Below are 18,426 nucleotides of genomic sequence, written 5' to 3' on the forward strand. Positions count from 1 at the left end.
TGTGAAAGATGAAATTGCAGCCCCCTACTCGAGCCCTGGGTTGGGTTGGCCACAGCGGGCTGGCGGAAGGGGAACTTTGCCTCAAGGCAGTAGATTTCAGACTCCTGGCCTGGAGCAAACTCCTCAAGGCGCAGGACTGCCAGGGACAAGGAGCTTGGTCTGGGGGAGAGAATGAGGGGTCTTGCTGAGCTGGGGACCTGGTACCCCAACCTGAAACTGGCTTTAACAGCAGCAAGGCAAACAGAGCCCTGTGGGGTGCGCTGATCTCGTGCAGCAATGTGATGTGCAGCTCCCCGCCGCACTGCGCGGACCTAACTAGGTTGCACCGCGCTGCACAGCATTGCATTGTGTCACGCTGTACCTAACCGGACTGTGCTGCACTGCATTGCGCCATGCGGCACCGCATCGCCCCGCACAGTGCTGCGCTGCCTTCTCCTCACCCTCCCAGCACTCCAAGCACTGCGCAGTGCCGCGTTACCCTGCGCACACTGCGTTTCTCTGCGCAGTGCTGGGTTGCGCTACGTGCGCTGCGTTCTCGGCACAGACGCATATACAATGCATTGCTCCACGCAGTACTGCATCGCCCTGCGCGGTGCTGCCGCGTGCTCTACGCTACTGTTCTGCGCTACTGTGCAGTAGGCTCGACTGCGCAGCACTGCGCTGCCTTGCAGAACCCTACGTTGCGTTACGCTGCAGGGCGCTGCCTTACGCGGCATCGCGCACGCCTTCCGCCACCTTCACCTCACCCCCCCCCCGCCCCACCCCTCACCCCTCTGTGAGCCTCGCCCAATAAGGAGCGTCCGTCGTCTCCGCCCCACCCTCTCTGGTTCTCCTCGCTCGCCTATTGGCGGGGGCCCTACCAACGGCGCTGCCTCCATGGCGACGCGGTGGCAGGGTAGTCGAAGATGGCCGCCGAGCCGGGCGGCGGGCGCCCCTGGTCTTACCTCTGTGACCGGCCGCTGCTCGCCGCTTTTACCGCCGCGCTGCTGCTGTTGGGCTGCGGCCGCGCCGCCGCCGTTTTTCTCTCCTCCTCCTTGTCCTGTCACCACCGCGTGCCCAGCGACGAGGAGGTGGGGCCGCCGCGGGGGGTCCTCAGGCGGCGGTGCGGGCGAGGGATCCCCCGTTTCCCGCTCCCGTTATGCGGGGGAGCGTCGGTCTGTCCCCTCACGGCTGACCCGGGCCGAGCCGGGCGGGTCTGGCCCCGTGGTCCCCCCGGGCTGTGGTCCGTGGCGGCGGGCGGGGTGCGGGGCGACTTCTGACAGACCGTCGCGGCGGTGCGTGAGGAGAAGGGCAAGAAGGGGCTTTGCTTGAAAATGGACAAAAAGAGGCTGTCGCAGCCGAGAGGGAGTGAAGGGTTGGGAGCGCTCGTTGGTGTGGCTGTCCGGGTGAGCCCCTAATCCAGCGGCTTGTTCCTCTCCGTGCCAGGTTGTCTATCAAGTTCCTCTGAAGGAAAATCATGTCTTGAAGAGAAATGTGGATCAACAGCTAAGAATTAAGATTATATATGACAGAAGTGTTGAAGAGTGAGTATAATGTAGCAACTTTTTTTTTCTCCATATCTGAGAATGGAAATCCTATTAACTAAAGCTTGTTTGTTTTTTTGTTTTTTTTTAATATAGTTTGCTACCTGAGAAAAGACACCTTATAAAGGTATGTCATATTTGCATCCCCTTTTTGTTTGTCTGTATTTTATTACATGGATGAAGTTAAGTTTAAGGCAAGTTTAATTAAAGGCTTTGAATACCAGCAATTTCATATCCTGTAGTCTGGGAAACCACGGCTTTGTGTACAGGTTATGCCTCCATTCCAAATACTTCCAGTGTTAAATTGAATGTTGTTTGACAGGTGTTTGCTCTTTCCCAAGGTGAAAAGATTTCAGTGAGCAATATGTATATCGTTTTTAAAGCCTCTTTGAAGCTGTACGTTCAAGTTAATACTGGCTCCCTTCTCATTCTGTCATTTCAATAATAAAATATGAGAATACCAAAATATTTAGGAAATATTTTGGTTTGATAACAATTAAACTTGTTGGACTCTGGATTTCTGCTCTTCTGCTATACCACAACATTTAGCAAGTTTCATGTAACTTGGTAGTTAATGCTTTTAAGATGAGTTATGTCTGTACTGCTACTGGGTGACTTTTATTTTTGTTCTATTCAGAACAAACTTTTTCCACAAGCTATATCTTATTTGGAGAAGACATTTCAAGTGCGTAAAGCCACGGGTACTATATTACTAAGCAGGTATGTGAAAGTTTGTTGAAGATCACTTGCTATATTTGATATTTAATGTTGTGTTGTATAGCCTTTAAAATAAGAATAGAATAAGAGTGTAAGAGATGCCCTCCTGAATCAGACCAGTGACCCATCTGACCCAGTGGTGGTAACAGATACTATTTAGGAGGAATACACAAATCTGCCACGTTCTACAATCAATACCTACATTTGTTATGTCAGAGGTTTTAAAGGATATACGTGCTGCCGGTTTCCTTTTACATGTACCCCCGTTTATGAACCTGTTCCTAATCTCTCTTTGAACCTGATGATGCTCCATTAACGACCAGAAGCATTGTGTCTTCCAGAGCAGGATAAATAACATTTCTCACCATGGAAGTTACATTAAGTATCTGTGTTACAGGGTTGTTGGGTGCTGTAAGACTATTCTACAGTTTCTTTTTAATTACAAACCAATGTTGACTGTCTTTCATGTTTGATTGAAGGCAGTGTGCAACAAACCAGTATTTAAGGAGGAAAGCTGACCCTCACAGATACTGCCAAGGAGCCTGCGCAGACCATACAAGATGTGGGCCAGTTATAGTTCCTGAGAATCACCTCCAGGTAAGCTAGGCATCCCTTTGAAATATTATTGTTTGTGGAAATGAATAAAGAAGTTAATATCACTAATTGTGCGTCAGTGACCTGTTTGTGGGAGATAACTAAGTTTGAGTGACAGAATAGAACAACTTGAGTTACCGGGAGTTTCTTTAGTTAATGCCGTTGAACCAAAAGTCAAGTAAAAATGATTACTGTTCTGTAAGCCTATGTTATAATGAACTGTACAGAGAGGATGAGATTCAAAGCTTGTTAAATTGCTAGTAGTCATTTCATTATTCACCTTGATCAGTGAGTCAGATTCTCACAAAATTAATAATAAGATCTTAAAAAAACCCCAACAAACTTACTTGAAGAGGTTGTCTGCTGAACCAGAGGCATGGTGCAGGAAATGCTTCTAACTTTTTTCTTGCATGAATTTTTGATTCAATTACAGTATGTGATCCGTAGATTTCTTTCTTTCTCTTAGCTTGAAGTTTCAACTACAGTATTAAAAAAATACGAGATTACATGTGAAATGCAATTGCTACTTATCTATACTATTTCTGTGAACCATATTGTTTTTTAATTTGTAGGAAATAAAGGGCACTAATTTTGGGATATCTAGCTCTTTTTTCAAAAGCTGCCACCTTCCTGGTGCCTAACAAATCAAAAGAGCTAGTCATTTGAAAGTTATTCCTTTGCTCTGTTGGTTTTTTACTGTCTTTGTAGGGAGTTTTCTCATCTTCCTCTGTCTTACAATGGGATTTATTCTTGGCTTCAGGCTAATTGAGTTTTGTCATACAAGATTTCTGTCACAGCTAATGTATTTTACTTGTTCCATTTGAACATTGTCAAAGCAATGCAGGGTGTACAAAGAGAATGAATGGCACTGTGGACCCACTGGCTTACCTGACCAAGAAGGGGTTCGAGATGCTGACTTTGTACTTTACGTCAGCGCTCTCACTACTGAAAGGTGCGGCCATGAAAATATCATCGCGTATGCGGCCTACTGCCAACTGGAAGCTGAAATGGACAGGCAAGTATTCGCTCTGGTACAAACTCTTTTTTTTAATTAAATTTTTGAGTTTTTTAATTGTTTAGATGTGGAGTTTAATTGTTTGCCTGTCTTGTATAGTATAGCAAAGTAGAAGTCGTTATTGAAATAGACCAGCACTATATGTATGTAAAACCACAAAAGCATCAAATCGCGTTTAACTTGCAAAGCTGAGGCAGTTAAGTCAAAGCTAATCCTCCACTGTTATTGCCTAAACTTTATCTCAAGACCCTGCTTCTGTTGAAGTGAACGTCATGCTTGCATGAATTTAAAGAAGGATGCAAATGGGCCTTACTTATGTGGCTTTTGTTTCTAGTTTGATTGTAATCATTGTAACAGAGACTTTGTACTTCTGTAGTGTCTCACCCAAAATTCAGATCTCCTATACTGTTGTCACCAGCACCTGTGCAGGATACTGAATATAGAGATTGATCCCATCTCTCCCCATTTCAGCGGTAAACTAGTCACTGTATTGTTAACAGGCTATTTATTAATGATTGGGGAAGTTGTTTGGAAGCACTTATTTTTACATTAGACTCCATTTTCTTTTAAATATTCTGCCTCTTCAAGTGAATATGATTTGAATTTGCTAGTATTTTACTGAAAACAATCTAATTCTAAAACTGTCTTCCAGGCCAATAGCAGGATATGCTAACTTGTGTCCAAACATGATTTCAACGCAAGCTCAGGAATTTGTTGGCATGTTGTCTACAGTGAAACACGAGATTATCCATGCACTGGTAAGGGTTGATGTTATAAAATGCGTTTCCCTGAAATTTGTGCCTGCTTTCTTGCTTACTTTTAGCTTGCTGCAAGAGAAGGATGTTTGGTGAAGGAAAGCTCTTGCTTTTGCCTCCTTCAATTTGTGTGTTAATTGCTTTGAGGTGCAGTACTTCCGGTGTATCTGGTGTGGGTGTGATAACTCACTCAAGACATTTGACTTGGTATATGAATGTCTTAACAAAGGTTTCCCTGTGCTTGGTTTTTAACTTGAAGGGTTTCTCTGCTGGACTGTTTGCATTTTACCGTGACGATGATGGTAAACCTTTGACAACAAGATATGCAGACGGATTCCCTCCTTTCAATGAAAGGTATTTTATTTTTTTTGATCTCTCAGTACTCCCATTGAATGATGTTTTCACGTTGCCTTTTTAGAATGTATTCTTGCTGTCAGCCTGTTGAAAATCCAGCTTGATTCCTTTATTGGAATGCTTTGCATTTATTATGTTCAAACGTTGGTGTGTGTGGTTTTTTGTTTTGGTTTTTTTTTCCCGTCTTTCTTTACATTGGCATTAAGCACTTTTTTAATCCACAATTACAAAATAAGGCAAGATTTTATTTATCAGGAGGCTTGAAGTTAAGTATTAAAACTACCTGTGCTTAAATTTCGATGCTTTCTGAACACCTTACCAAATTTCTGTAGTCTATCTAATGTCAGTGCAGTTCATTTTTAAGACATATATCATTCGAGGTTTATGCAGAACTGACAATGTGTGTAGTCTGCTGCGTGTGTAGTCTGCTGTGTGATTTTTCTGACCTGTTATGAAATTAACAGTTTGAATTTTTTTTCTTCATTTAATTGTTAGTAGAAATGCTCTTCTCTGATTTTTTTGGAGGTAGAAGGGTAGAGAGCTTTAGGTTTTGTTCGCCTTCCTTTTTATAATAGGAATTCTCAGGATTTTTATTTCATTTCTTACACTTTTGGTAAAAAAGTAGAAAATATATCTTGAGTCTACAGACATCTTTTTAATAGTTTTACTTTGGCTCATTATATTGGAGTTGTGTATGTAATGAACGCATATCTTACGAAGGAGAAATGTTGGATAATTAAATTTAAAGTTCAGAAAGCATGAGGAAGTATAGACATTATTCATGATTCTGTTTCTGACGGAGATAAATCTTTTCACAGTAGCATGTCTTTGTAGGAAAGATTTGTAACCAAAACATTCTTCTTGCAGTCTAGGTTTATATCAGTGGAGCAATAAAGTCGTTCATAAAGCAGTGAGATTATGGGACATACGTGGTGGCAAAATGCTGCGCCATGCTGTTTACCTTCTGATAACACCTCGTGTAGTTGTAAGTGTGGATTAACTTAAACTTTTACACCTTGTATGCATAGGTTGCCATCACATTCTTCAGTCATAAATATTTCTTATTTGAGTAATAACCTAACATAAATATTTATATTTAATAGCCTAACACAAATATTTAATAACCTAGCATAAATATTTCTTATTCGAGTAATACCTAACACTTTTCCTGAAAGTATGCCCCAAAGACTATGCGATTAAGACAATCTAATTAGTTGAGAGGGTGTATCCAAAGTAAAGTAGAAAATGGTTGACAGAGACAGTATGAAATAAATAAATTGACGTAGTAAGAGACAATGAAGGGACTTGGAAGGAAATTACAAAAGGTTAAGCAAAATTGATACTAGATAGATTCCTTAATCCTACTTTTTAGATGTTTTTCCACAGACTTAGACACTCAGTACTCCCGTTGCCTTGACAGATAGTGTTGTCACTGCTTTTCTCACTTATAAGTTTATCCTGTTTTCTGCTTTTCTCTTTAAAAGCATTGTTTTAATCTTTTTCTAATTTTATGGATTACAAAATAATGCAGTTAACCTTTTGTCATGTTTAAAAAGTAATTCCTCCAGTACTCTTGGAAATCTTTCTTGCTTCCCGCGCTTCTGATTCTTCCCCCCACCCCAACAGAACATATGCTTAAGTGTAATAAATTGGTATCGGAAATCGGTTACAGTGTTAATCATATTTGGCCACAAATAATCTTTTTGTTTGTTTTAAATCTCACACAATATATAGAGCAAACTTGGTGTAATTACCCCTGTTTTGAAAATTGGCCATGCTGGTCCAACTGTTCAGAGCAATAAAGGTGCTGCTGGGTAGTGCTGCACTGGGAAAGGCTGGGCTCCTGGCTGTAAGACCACAGCAGTTGCAATGCCTCTTAGGACTTCCAAATGTTTTGCAGAAAACACTTCCCTATGCAAAACTAGTTGACACATACAGCTTCTTAATACAAAAGTGATTTTTCTCTGAAACATTTGACAGAAGCAGGGTTGTAGTGTTCCTACATTGGGGGTTTTAGCTGGGTTTTTTTTATATGGTCTTTAGTGTGCTATTCTCAGCTAATTCTGCTGCTGTCTTATTCTTGCAAACTTCCATTGTTAATTTCCAGGAGATTAGTAGACAGATTGCTAGGCTTGGTGTTGAGCTACTTGCTGACTTAGCCTCTGAGTAGAAGTGTTTTACATTCAGGGGAAAACAAGACCATAGACAAAGGAATGCTGAAATACTTTTAAAAGTTAATTCTAGAAGATTAGGACTGCATGCGGATATCCATCTCAATATTCTGAGAGCTGTGTTGAAATGATTTCTTTCTAGGAAGAAGCTCGAAAACATTTTAATTGTCCAATTCTGGAGGGAATGGAACTTGAAAATCAAGGTGGCATGGGTACTGAGCTCAATCACTGGGAGAAGAGATTGTTGGAGGTTAGTCTTGATATTAGGAATGGAGGGTGATGTGGGAATGCCTGCTCCCCCCACCTTTATTTTTAGGTTTATACTGGAGCCTTGAAAATGCAGATGTATCAAACCTCACCGAAATATATCACGAACAGTACTAAACTACAAATACTTAAACATCCAAGTTCTAGATAAATGTGTCTTTTTACCTTATTGCTAAGTCTCAGAGTACAAGTTTGAGACAAGTTGATTACTAAAAAACTAAATGTCTCTTACTTTTGTCTGCCATTTACCCTTTTGAGAAGGTATGTTCCCTTTTTAGGGGAAAGGGGATATTACTTTGAGGCAATTCAGCTTTGTCACCCTCTGCCTCTTATACATCAAATATTTGATTGTTCTGTCTACTCATTATCTTGAGTTCATGTGCCCTGGGGTTAGTTTTTGCCATCTCAGTTTTGCCAGAATGTTGTGTGATCAAGGAAACACGTATTTCCCTCCTGACATTTAAGCTTATTTTTATTTATAACTTTGCATTGTGTGATATTTTGGGCAGAGATACTCTTTGTAGTTACTGTTGTATGCAGTGAGGTAAACAAGAAGGAAAATGCTTCAGGACAGACTTTTTTGTGGAAGTGATCTTGAAAAATGTGTATTTCTTGAGACCAAAATTGTTAGCTTTTCCTGCTTTTCAATGACCTTTGGTGTGGAACAGTAGTTTAAAGCCAACTGAAAAGACCGCAATTAGAATGAGGACAATTCTAAGCATTGAATAGGATTAGCAAAAAGGAGATAATTACTAGTCTCCTTTACACCTTTCCAGAGAAAGTGTGTATCTGGAAAGTAACCCATATAGTTTGGTTTTGGTCTTGCTCCGCCTTTCATTAGGTATTGCAGTGGTAGCAAATTTGACACTAATAAGTCTGCTGGTGGTAACTCCTCCTAACCACACTAGTGGAGAGGAGAGGCTGGGAAATTACATGTTTTGAAGAAATAATAGAAATGAGATGAAGTTCAGTAATAGAAATCCCAGAGTTGTGTAATTGAGGGTGAGTGACTTTTGCTGTAAGCCTAAAGTTTATCGGTTGGAAATGACTGAGGAAGAAAAAGACGCGGGTGTTACAATTGCCATTCATAAGATGATTAGGAAACTTCAAGGTGACTGCAGTTGCTCTTTGAGGATGGTGTGAACTTGCTTTTTAAATGATATGGAAAATTCCACTGCCACACTAATAAAGCTTCCTTTGGAGTGCTGTGTTCCTTTAGTCAGGTATCCTGTGCACCTCACTCCTGAAAAGGACTACTAGAAGTTCTATGAAAATTAAAAGTCAATCTTGCACAGAAAATTAAATGAGTGTCACTTTTATCTTACCAAAAGGAGACAGAAGATGTGATGTGATTGCTACTAATAAATATGCTAGAAGAAGGAAGAGGTTTATTTTACCTAAAGAAAAAAGAGTACATATTGGTCATGAGTAAGGTTTAGCTGGAATTTGGAATGAGGTTTCTGACTTCTAGAATTCTGAAGCTTTGTAGGGTGGAGCGGAGAAGGGAGTTGCACTTTTGATCCCTTTTATGAAAGAGGTTGTGATTTGATTGTCAATAGTAAGAAGGGACTGGAAGTAAAATGCTTTTTCATAGGAAGCATTTTCTTACAATAATGATTTTCAGTGGCTTGCTAATAGTAACTGGTAACTTTCAGAATGAAGCAATGACTGGATCCCATACACAGAATCGAGTCTTTTCCAGGATCACCTTAGCGTTAATGGAAGACACAGGGTAAGAATTAGTAAGAATGGGGGTTTTTTTGTTCATTTGTGTTTGGTTTTCATTGTACTTGATTTTATTTGGAATTGACACACTTGTGCTTATCCATCTGCAACACGGTAGATAACTGCCATAATTAGCATTACATTAGACAAGGAGTTATACCTACTATGTTGATTTTTCATGTATTTCAAAACCCATCCATTCTTAATCTAGCCTTAAAAAAACATGCATTGTAATGCATAGTACTATTTGTAGTGTCTGTATACTTTTTTCCCCTAATATGAGTCTTCTCTCAGTTGCATGCAGTACATATTGATTATTTTTTCAGCTCTTCTTGCAGATAGAAAGCATACATGGAGGAAAAGCAAAATTGTCTGAAATGTCATCTTTCTGTATGCATTGTTCCTTTGCAGATCATGATGCATTGCTGTTGAACAAATAAGCAATACAATTTTCTTTTAGTTCATTGTGACTTGAAAATAGTGGAATTGTAATATATTTTGTTATAGGCAGAAAGGGATGCAGTTTCCCTTTTTCTAATCATTTAAAGACCTTAAGGCATAGTATGAAGTTCTTTGAACTGCTGTCTTATTAATCAGAACACTAATTTTTGAAGTAACTATATTCTCATTTCAAAATACCTTTACAGCTGGTATAAAGCAAATTACAGCATGGCAGAGAAATTAGATTGGGGACGCAATAAAGGCTGTGACTTTGTAATGAAGAGCTGTAAATTCTGGATCGACCAAAAGAGACTAAAGTAAGAATACAGGTTTTTTAAAAAATAAAGAGGAAACCCTGATGCTTGTTTACATTTGCCCTTCATATGCAACACAGTAAAAAGAGTTAGATACAGATTAACAAGGAATGCGCACCCAAGGAGGAGCACACCAAATGTACTGAGAACAGAAGCATCCCACGGATAAATACAGAGCCAAACATCTTAGAGTGTAGAATGTATGTATGCTATAAGAAGGCTTTAGAGAGGAGGGGAGGGACTTAATCGAAAAGTGTTTGCTTTACTGGATTCTCCTTTAAGCAACAGGAGGAGATGATAGCCATCTTCAAAACAAAGCCTTCCTTGTTAGTTTGTTACAATACTCATAAATTTCTAGGGCACAGCTGCATAGTGAGCCTGTTTTGCTTGTATGTTTTTTTTTCTTTAAAGTTTACAAAGCAATGTCATTAAAACTAAACAGGTGAGCACATTGTAACTTTGTTTGCTGGCGTAATATTCTTTAAATTAGAAAGGTTGTAACCAGACAAACAATAATAATTAGCCTCCAGAGAAGCTGTTGGTGCTTCTTTGTGTGATTGACTGATTGTGGGGGAGAGTGGGAACAGTCTTGACAGGCTGCTTAGTTAAATTATGAAAAGCAGTTACAGTGATCTGACGTGATGATTTTTTATTTTTATTTTTTTTAAGGAGACAATTAATCAGTCCATACTGTGACACTTTGAGGAGTAATCCTTTGCAGTTAACCTGCAGACAGGACCAAAGAGCAGTAGCAGTGTGCAACTTGCAGAAGTTTCCAAAGCAGTTACCTCAGGAATATCAGGTATAATGGATCTTACTTTACCAAATAACTGCATGTTTTCATTTTTGTGCTTTGCAGCCAGGTGATTGTATTTATTTGCATTCTTTTTCTTCTGAACTAGTAGACAAGAGTAGACACTGTGAAAAATATCTGCTTAGTTTATTATAAGGAATCTAGAGGCTGAAAAAAAGCCTTGTGATCTTAATAAAACAATAAGGATGGCACTTGGCCATCTAACCAAATATCAGATGGAAACATTGCTGTAGAACAGAAGTCCCCCAGAATGTTTTGTTTGAGGTATTTCTTTACCCAGCCAGCTGCCTTCTGTCACTGCATGCCAAGAAACTGATTCTGTTTCAACCCAGAGAATGCTTTGGGGAGTGATACCTGCAAATGTGAATCTCTGCATTATTTAAGTATTCTTAAACACTTTTGGCTTATCTGGTTCATCGATATTTTAAGTTGCTGTTAAAAGCATTCCTGAGTAGTAATAGCTGATGTTCTTACAGCTGTAGTGATTGGTTATATTTAAAAAATAGTTGTACGCTTGTCTTTGCGCAAAGTGCTTCACTACCTATTTTGTTTTTCAGTATTTTGACAATCTTAATGGAGTACCATCAGAAGAATTGCCTTATTATGGTGGCTCAGTAGAAATTGCTGACTATTGTCCCTTTAGCCAAGAGTTCAGTTGGCATTTAAGTGGTGAATTTCAACGCAGCTCAGACTGTAGAATAATTGAAAACCAACCAGGTCAGTTTTCAGGACTTCAGTATGGTATTTATGAGGCTATAATCTGGAATGGACTTGCTATATATTCAAACGAATTGGATGTGAAATTAGTTTTGCACTGCTAGCTGTGTAAAAGCTGTGCTGGGGTGAGAAGCGCACAACACCTTGTACACTGAGTCAGCAAACACATCTAATACAAGAATTGCATAATAACTGAACAGAAAATAACCCCAAATGATCCAAATATAAGACAAAGGGTAGGGGTGGGTTGGTTTGTTGTTTTTGAGTCTGTGAAAAATTATTCCACTTTCCACCTTTGTAGATTTTTTGTTCAAGGCAAGGAGCTTTGTGAATTAACAGAACATGGGCTGTCTCCCAGGGCAGTGCATAAATGTTCAATATTGTGGAGCTCCAGAGTGCTGTAGGATATTACCTGTCTGTGCAGTTGTATCAAAAACAAACAAACACCCTCTGCCCTCAAGTCAGCAATTGCAGCCAGCACTCCCTGGGGGCAAACACATCCACATAGTTCTGATGGAAAGCGCTTGCTTTTTTTTTTGTTGTTGTTTTTAAATCTTGGGTTTCTTCCCAGGTTATATTCAAGGCAGTATAATTCCCAAATTGATAATGATTAACAGTCTGAAAGACTTCAAAAGTACACCTTGAATTGTGTGTGGAGATATTGACTAATTGTAGCATATTAAGTTCATGTGGACTTTCCCCCCCAGTAAGTTTCAGTTCAGTATGTTCTTTCTACCTTAGATCCTACCAAAAACTATGGTGCAGAGAAATACGGACCAAACTCTGTATGTCTTATTCAGAAATCTGCTTTTGTCATGGAACAGTGCAGGAGGAAACTCAGTTACCCTGACTGGGGTAGTGGATGTTACCAAGTAAGTATGTGTGGGGTTTTTGTCTTTATTTTTTTAAAATAACACTAAAGGGTAAAGTCAGGCATAAAATGTAGGCTCTGACTGTTAGAACTCTTCACCTGGACACTGTACGTGATCTTCTTTGCCTTAAATCACTAGATTATACACCATGCTTTGAAAATAAATATCTTCCAACCATAAGCCTGTAGTTCAGATCACGCATCAAGTTAAGCGTGTGACCGCTGGGATGGCTTGGGTGTTACTTCCAGGCTTGCTAGGGACTTCAGCCATCTTACCCCTGTGACACTTTCTCCATAGCTAAGTTGGAATACTCATATTGGAATCTTCTGTTGTTGAAGCTTAACGTTAATTAGTCACTCTGATTTTTTTGAAAGGTGGAAAGCACTGTGCACATGTCACTTAGATTTCATTGTCCTCCCTGGGACTACCCCACTAAAGGTGTCACTTCCAACAACAATACAACTCTAAAAAAGGAGTCATTAGCAGAAGCCAAATTCTACTCGTTCTCAGTTGATGATCTACATAATTGCACCAAAAGAGTACAGTCAGTGCTTTAAAGCATTCTTGAACCAAATAGTTGCTCTGAGTGCATTAAAATACTTGCAGCTGATCTGTGCCGTAACACTGGCTGCTTACTGAATGTAGTATTTACTTACTGAAAGAACCTCCAAACCCCAAAACATATTTGTGGTAAATCATAATACAGACTTGACTTTTATTCTTTTATTTTAAGGTTTCTTGTTCTCCTCAAGGGCTGCATGTTTGGGTCATGGACACTGTGTACTTGTGCAGCCGTTCAGGTCAGGTATTAACTGTGAGCATTCAAATGAATGGCTGGATACATGTCGGGAATCTGATTTGCCCAGCCTGTTTGGACTTCTGTGACTCCTGTCCTCCAGAGCGGGATCCTCCAGCTTCTAACTTAACAAGAGCTGCACCAATTGGTAGGTTGCCTTATGATTTGCTGAAGTGAAACTTAATATAAAATGTCTGAAAACACTAAAGGTTTGTGTTGACTCTGACTGCCAGGGAACAGGAAAGAACTACTTCATGTCATGTATCCTTCTGGTAATCATCCCAGAAATCTAGCTTTAGCCTAGCAACTTATGAGAAAATCTGATCTGTGTTTTGAAGGCTGTATCATTTTTATAACCTCCAAAATCATCACCTTGGTGGAAAGTGAGTTCTCACTTGTGTAACTTCCCATTGACAATGTTAATGCTGTAATCCAGAACATGAAAAATAGGTGTCAGTTTGCTTTCTGAGGGAGGAAAAAAGCTTAATTCTCTGACTACCAGTTAGCGTTTTGTCAAGAACAGAAGGCTTTCAAAAAAGCCATTTGATGAAAGAGAATGGTCTTTGTAGCATTTTGCACTAGTGGCTTATTTTTAAACCTTTAACTAATTCTTTAATTGTTGGATGTGCTGTCTCTACTGCAGCTTTCAAGGAAAAAAATAAACCTAGTTTACCTACACACTCGATTCTTTTTTTCAAAGTGGTGCACTTGGGTTTGTGTGTACCATTTCAAATAGTTTAGTTTTGTCTCAGCGACATTTCAGTGGTTGGTGGAATGACTCTTATAGGTTAGACTTTAGCATGAGAAAGCTGTAACCTAGGAGATTCACATCATCTAGCATCTATTTGTATTCATGCTTTCTCACAAATACACATATATATCTCTGTGTGTGTATGTATAGAAAAAGGTTTTAATCTGTGCAAGTTTACATTTGTGTCTGTGGTTTTCATAAGCCTCATGGCTGTGTGCTTACCTACCATACAGACAAACTCCCTGATGCAGGTATTAGGTTTTCCGCCTCCCTTTTTTTCCCCTTCCCCCCCCCTTTTTTTTTCTTTTCTTTTCTTTTCAGCTTGGTGTTTTGTGGCTTGGGTTTTTATATGATTTATAGCCATACAGATCAAAAGTGTTCATAAAACAGTCTTTTGAGAGTCTTTGGTTTTGAAATGCTGCTTCTCCCCAGTCATGCCATAGGAAACTTCCTGCTTTTTTCCTGCAGTATCGATAAATGTTTCTCATTTGTTCTTCTGATTGCTATTAGTGAAGGAATGCAGAAATTTGTTTAATTATAAAGGGAATAATCATGTTATTTGGTTGGTTTGAATTCCTAGCCTTGAAAGCTAGAATAAATCAGTGCAGATTACTGCTCTTTGGGGTTTTTTAGTGTTCTATTTGTTATTTTATCTTTTCTTTAAACAGCAAATTTATAAGCTTTATGGTGTTTTGTTTTTTATTTTAGACTTATGCTCCTGCTCGTCTAGCCTGGTTGTAACCCTTTGGCTGTTGATGGCTAACTTAATTCCCCTGCTAACAGGATTATTTCTCTGCGCGTAGAGTTAAGCACAGGGCAAGAAGATGTTCCAAGTTGATGTACCATCATGTTGCACTCCTTATTGTGGAGCACTAAGGTTTTTTGTCTCTGCAGGCAGCTGTCTTCTGCTGAACCTCATCTCTCCTGGCAAGTATCGGTGCAGACAGTAGTCAGGGAGGTACTGACAAAAGCAGCCAGAGTTTGAGAAGAGGAAAGTTTACCTTGTCCTCTCAATAAGTGCCAGTATTTTTCTGAATTGCAACTTTTTTTTTCTTTTTTTTGATGCAGTAACAAGATCCATTATGCCAACTGTGTTAGACTACCTGGCAACTCGGTCACGATTTGAAATGAGAACTCTTCTGTAATAGAACTGAGGGTTGTTTTTCTATTATGTCCTCTGTGTGACTGGTAGCAAAGCAGCCTCAAACTGGAAGTTATACCTCAGTGGTTTACTCAAAAGCCATGTAAAAATCAGTTGTCATCACTGCTAACAACCCAGGCCTAAACAGGTGTGGGAATCTTTGTTTGTTTTGTCAATTCTTACAATTTATGGGGGAAAGAAATAATTTAATGGGATGGACCAGTGGTTGGCAGTTGTCTCCACACCTGGATTCTGCATCTTTGAGGCTTCTCAGAATGCATATTAGTTTGTGGTAAAGCGGCTAATTCTCGGGGTTCATTTAAACCTTCCTACATGCATGAAGTGGAATTTCAGGCTGGTAACCAAGACAACTGTCTAGAAATCCCATTCTTATTTAGCATGTGCCAGTTCTACTGTGAAATTTAATACATCAAATGTTTGAATATTCTCAGAGTAATTTGCTAGTCAAATGCACTTCAGTACTGACACCCAGTCTGTAAAATTGGGGTAGTTTTTCCAATTATTTTTACCTTTGATTTGTTTCTTAAATAATGGCATTATTATTTTTTTAAATAGTATAAACACAAATGCGGTTGTTCTCACTTTTTGTTGAAGGGCAAGCCAGTAGCAATGGCAGCTATAATCTTACAGGACCGTATTGACTTCTCTAGACCAAAACCTATATTGAATGTGCATAGAAAAGTCTAATATGTCTTTTTTTTTTCTCCACTTTTTCTTGGACTTATTACTCAAATAATCCATAGTATTTATAAGTTGAGAATCAGACATTTTGAACCACACGAGGGCACAATTTGGTACAAAATTAATCACTTGATGGTCAAAATATAGAAGAGGAAGGAAATTAACAAAATCTGTCTAAGGACAGCTGCTTTATAGGACACTTGTAAGGATGTTTTTATTTGTTTCTGAGTCTATAATGTGTTACAAATAATCCTGTTCGGAGTAAAAGAGACACGTGGTCCAATCCATTGTCTGTCCTGTTAGGATAATTTTCATTCTTGGAAAAGTGTTAAACTTGTGGGAGCAGATGTGCCCAGTGCACTAAAAAATGCAAATATATGGAGAAATGTGCTGTGATGTTAGAATTGTCAGTGACTAGATCCCTTTCTAAAATGAAAAGTAGGGGGCTGAAAGGGATAGGGAGTAAAACTCCTATAGCTACAATTAAACTTGTTTAATGATGGGACTTCCATGGTAATTGTAAAAAAATCTTTGTGCCTACTGGACTTGGGTTTATTTATTTATTTATTTAAAGAAACTCTTATGACACTGCTGAGGTGGGTAAACTGCAACCTAAACCTTCTGAAGACATTGCGGTTGAGAGCGTGCCTTGCACTGGGCTAGTTCCCCTTCTTAACTGCAGGTTAAGTTTGCTTCGAATTTTACAAGGCCTAGGCTAGCCTTAAGTAGGTGTTTCTGAGAAGCAATACAAATTAGGAATCAAATGCTTTAAATGTGTACAAGTTTGAATTAAGAAACACTCTGATTAATAAGTGAACACTGATTATTTTAATATATGCACAATCAACAGTCGGCGTAAATTGATTTCTCAAAAACATGAAAGTTTGAGAATACATCTTAGGTCCCAGAGGCTGATATTGTATTTTTTGTCTGTTGTGCAATAATACAGTTTAAATGGTATCACTCAACAACAATGCTTTTGATACTTGAAAAGAAATTATCAGTTATTTTTTCTTACTGTGAAATATTTGCACTGTCTGAACTTTCTGGTTAACTTTATAATTGTTAAACTTTTTTACTGATATTTATTTATTGTGCTCCGTATTTGATATGCTAGTCTCCTGTCTGTGTAAGTGTGAAATTTGTCATATTTAAGTGAGTATTTTTATCTTCTACGCAGTTGTTTATCTTGAGGGCTTTTCTTCTTTTATTCTCTCTTCCTGAGAATTTACTGAAAACTGAAAGATGGCTTAAAAAGTCAATGCTTACCTACTTCTGAATTGTACGCATTAATTAAAGAAAGAGGCTGTAGTGCATTGTACCTACAGGGAAAAAATCTATTTTCCTGTTAGAGCTCTTGTGGTCAGATTCACCCATACCTGCTGAGTAGCTGCATCAGTGAATCCAGTGAAGTAAAGCTCTTACTGCCTTAATAATCTGAGATTTTAGTCATAATTTCTTTGACATGCAGCCCTTCAGCCAGCTGTGAGCTGCAGAACTGGATGTGACTTTGGGTAGTCGGGGAGGGAAAGTACTTTAAGTGGTCAAAATCCAACATGTTATATCCTGTCAGTGCGTTAGCAGCTGTAGTTGTGTTGGAATTGCCGAGAATTGTGTCAAGCTCAATTTAAAGTGAGAATTAATTGGTGTCTGTCAGAGAGAATATTTCAGTAAAACTGACTACCTCAGTTCTGTTTGTCTTTGAGTTAAGCTTCTGGCCTGCTGTGAACTTCCAAATCTTAAGATGAATTAAGTAAAAACATGTCTTGGGTTTTTAAGAGCAAAATAAATACAGTAGGAAGCGTAAGCCATTTTTGAGTGTAGAACACAGCTAAAATTGTAGCTTAAGCCAATTGGTTACGTAGCCTTAAGTGTAGTTTCCCCAGTAAAGGTTGGTATTGGCTTTAAATAAATACAAAGTTTGCAGGCAGCTGCTTTAGTTGTCCTGACCATATTGTGGCAAGTCCATCCTATTGCATCTCTTAACACGTGAAAACTTTGAAATATAGCCCAAATAATCCTTTGTGTTTTCAGCAGAGTAGACAGAGCAGCGGTAGCCCTGGAAATAGCGCCAAGAGATAAATGAGTTAGCTTGTCTGTAGCAGAAACATTTTCAGCATATAATGTCTACAGTTTTAATTTTTTAAAAACATTCCGTGTTGGCTACGGAAGTAAATTAGTCTTGCAGTCTTTTTTTTTTTTTTTTTTTTTTTTTTTTTTTTTTCAAATCTATAACACTTCAATTAGAAGTCGAGGCAAGTCATATTTTAGGAACACATTTTTCTAGTTTTTCAGACAATTACGAGGAGGAAGGATAGCTTTTGGCTGGAGTATGCAGCAAGTAAATCCACAGTGAAAAGCAGGCAATTCATTCCTCTGGAAATGAGTTGAGGTCTTGGGAGGTTGTCGTGGCCTTGGATGTAGGTTAATTACTGAGAGAGAATTTTGACCTCTGTTAATCGACTGTCGGTCCAGTGCAGCTCATTCTTTCTGCTGTGCACTAATAAATTAGGAAGACCGATGTCACTTAAGAGCAGACATATCCACAGTCCTTTAGAAGGGCCAGTTGTTCTTAAATCTTTTTACATTTTTAGATCTTTAAATCTCCCTGTCCTGCAAATCTTTCTGCTTGAATATATTCCAGTAGAGAGGGAGGCGTATGTCCTTCCTTCCACACGTTTCCTAGGAGTGGCTTTCAGCCTCTAGGTCTCTCCCCTGCGACATTTACCAGGCTGCTTTCCCTTGGCTGAACGTATC

The 18,426-nt window shown here is 39.2% G+C and overlaps 1 protein-coding gene across 2 annotated transcripts; it reads left to right on the forward strand.

Moving 5' to 3' along the window:
* The first annotated feature begins 890 nt into the window (after window positions 1–890).
* On the forward strand, window positions 891–17,853 carry LMLN (leishmanolysin like peptidase). Of its 2 annotated transcripts, none has more exons than XM_054830088.1 (17): window positions 891–1,070; window positions 1,426–1,523; window positions 1,620–1,650; window positions 2,161–2,243; window positions 2,720–2,837; window positions 3,671–3,849; window positions 4,502–4,607; window positions 4,864–4,958; window positions 5,826–5,943; window positions 7,272–7,379; window positions 9,052–9,128; window positions 9,769–9,879; window positions 10,546–10,678; window positions 11,248–11,407; window positions 12,149–12,279; window positions 13,013–13,223; window positions 14,535–15,001. In XM_054830088.1, exons 1-17 carry the CDS (start codon window positions 906–908, stop codon window positions 14,627–14,629), a joined length of 2,019 nt encoding a protein of 672 aa, XP_054686063.1. In that variant the 5' UTR covers window positions 891–905; the 3' UTR covers window positions 14,630–15,001. The 2 variants fall into 2 exon arrangements, with proteins under 2 accessions (XP_054686063.1, XP_054686064.1); XM_054830089.1 differs by having other exon boundaries at window positions 900–1,070; window positions 14,895–17,853.
* Window positions 17,854–18,426: the final 573 nt, after the last annotated feature.

The sequence above is a fragment of the Grus americana genome, chromosome 6 (genome assembly GCF_028858705.1).
Source record: "Grus americana isolate bGruAme1 chromosome 6, bGruAme1.mat, whole genome shotgun sequence".
Classification (NCBI taxonomy): domain Eukaryota; kingdom Metazoa; phylum Chordata; class Aves; order Gruiformes; family Gruidae; genus Grus; species Grus americana.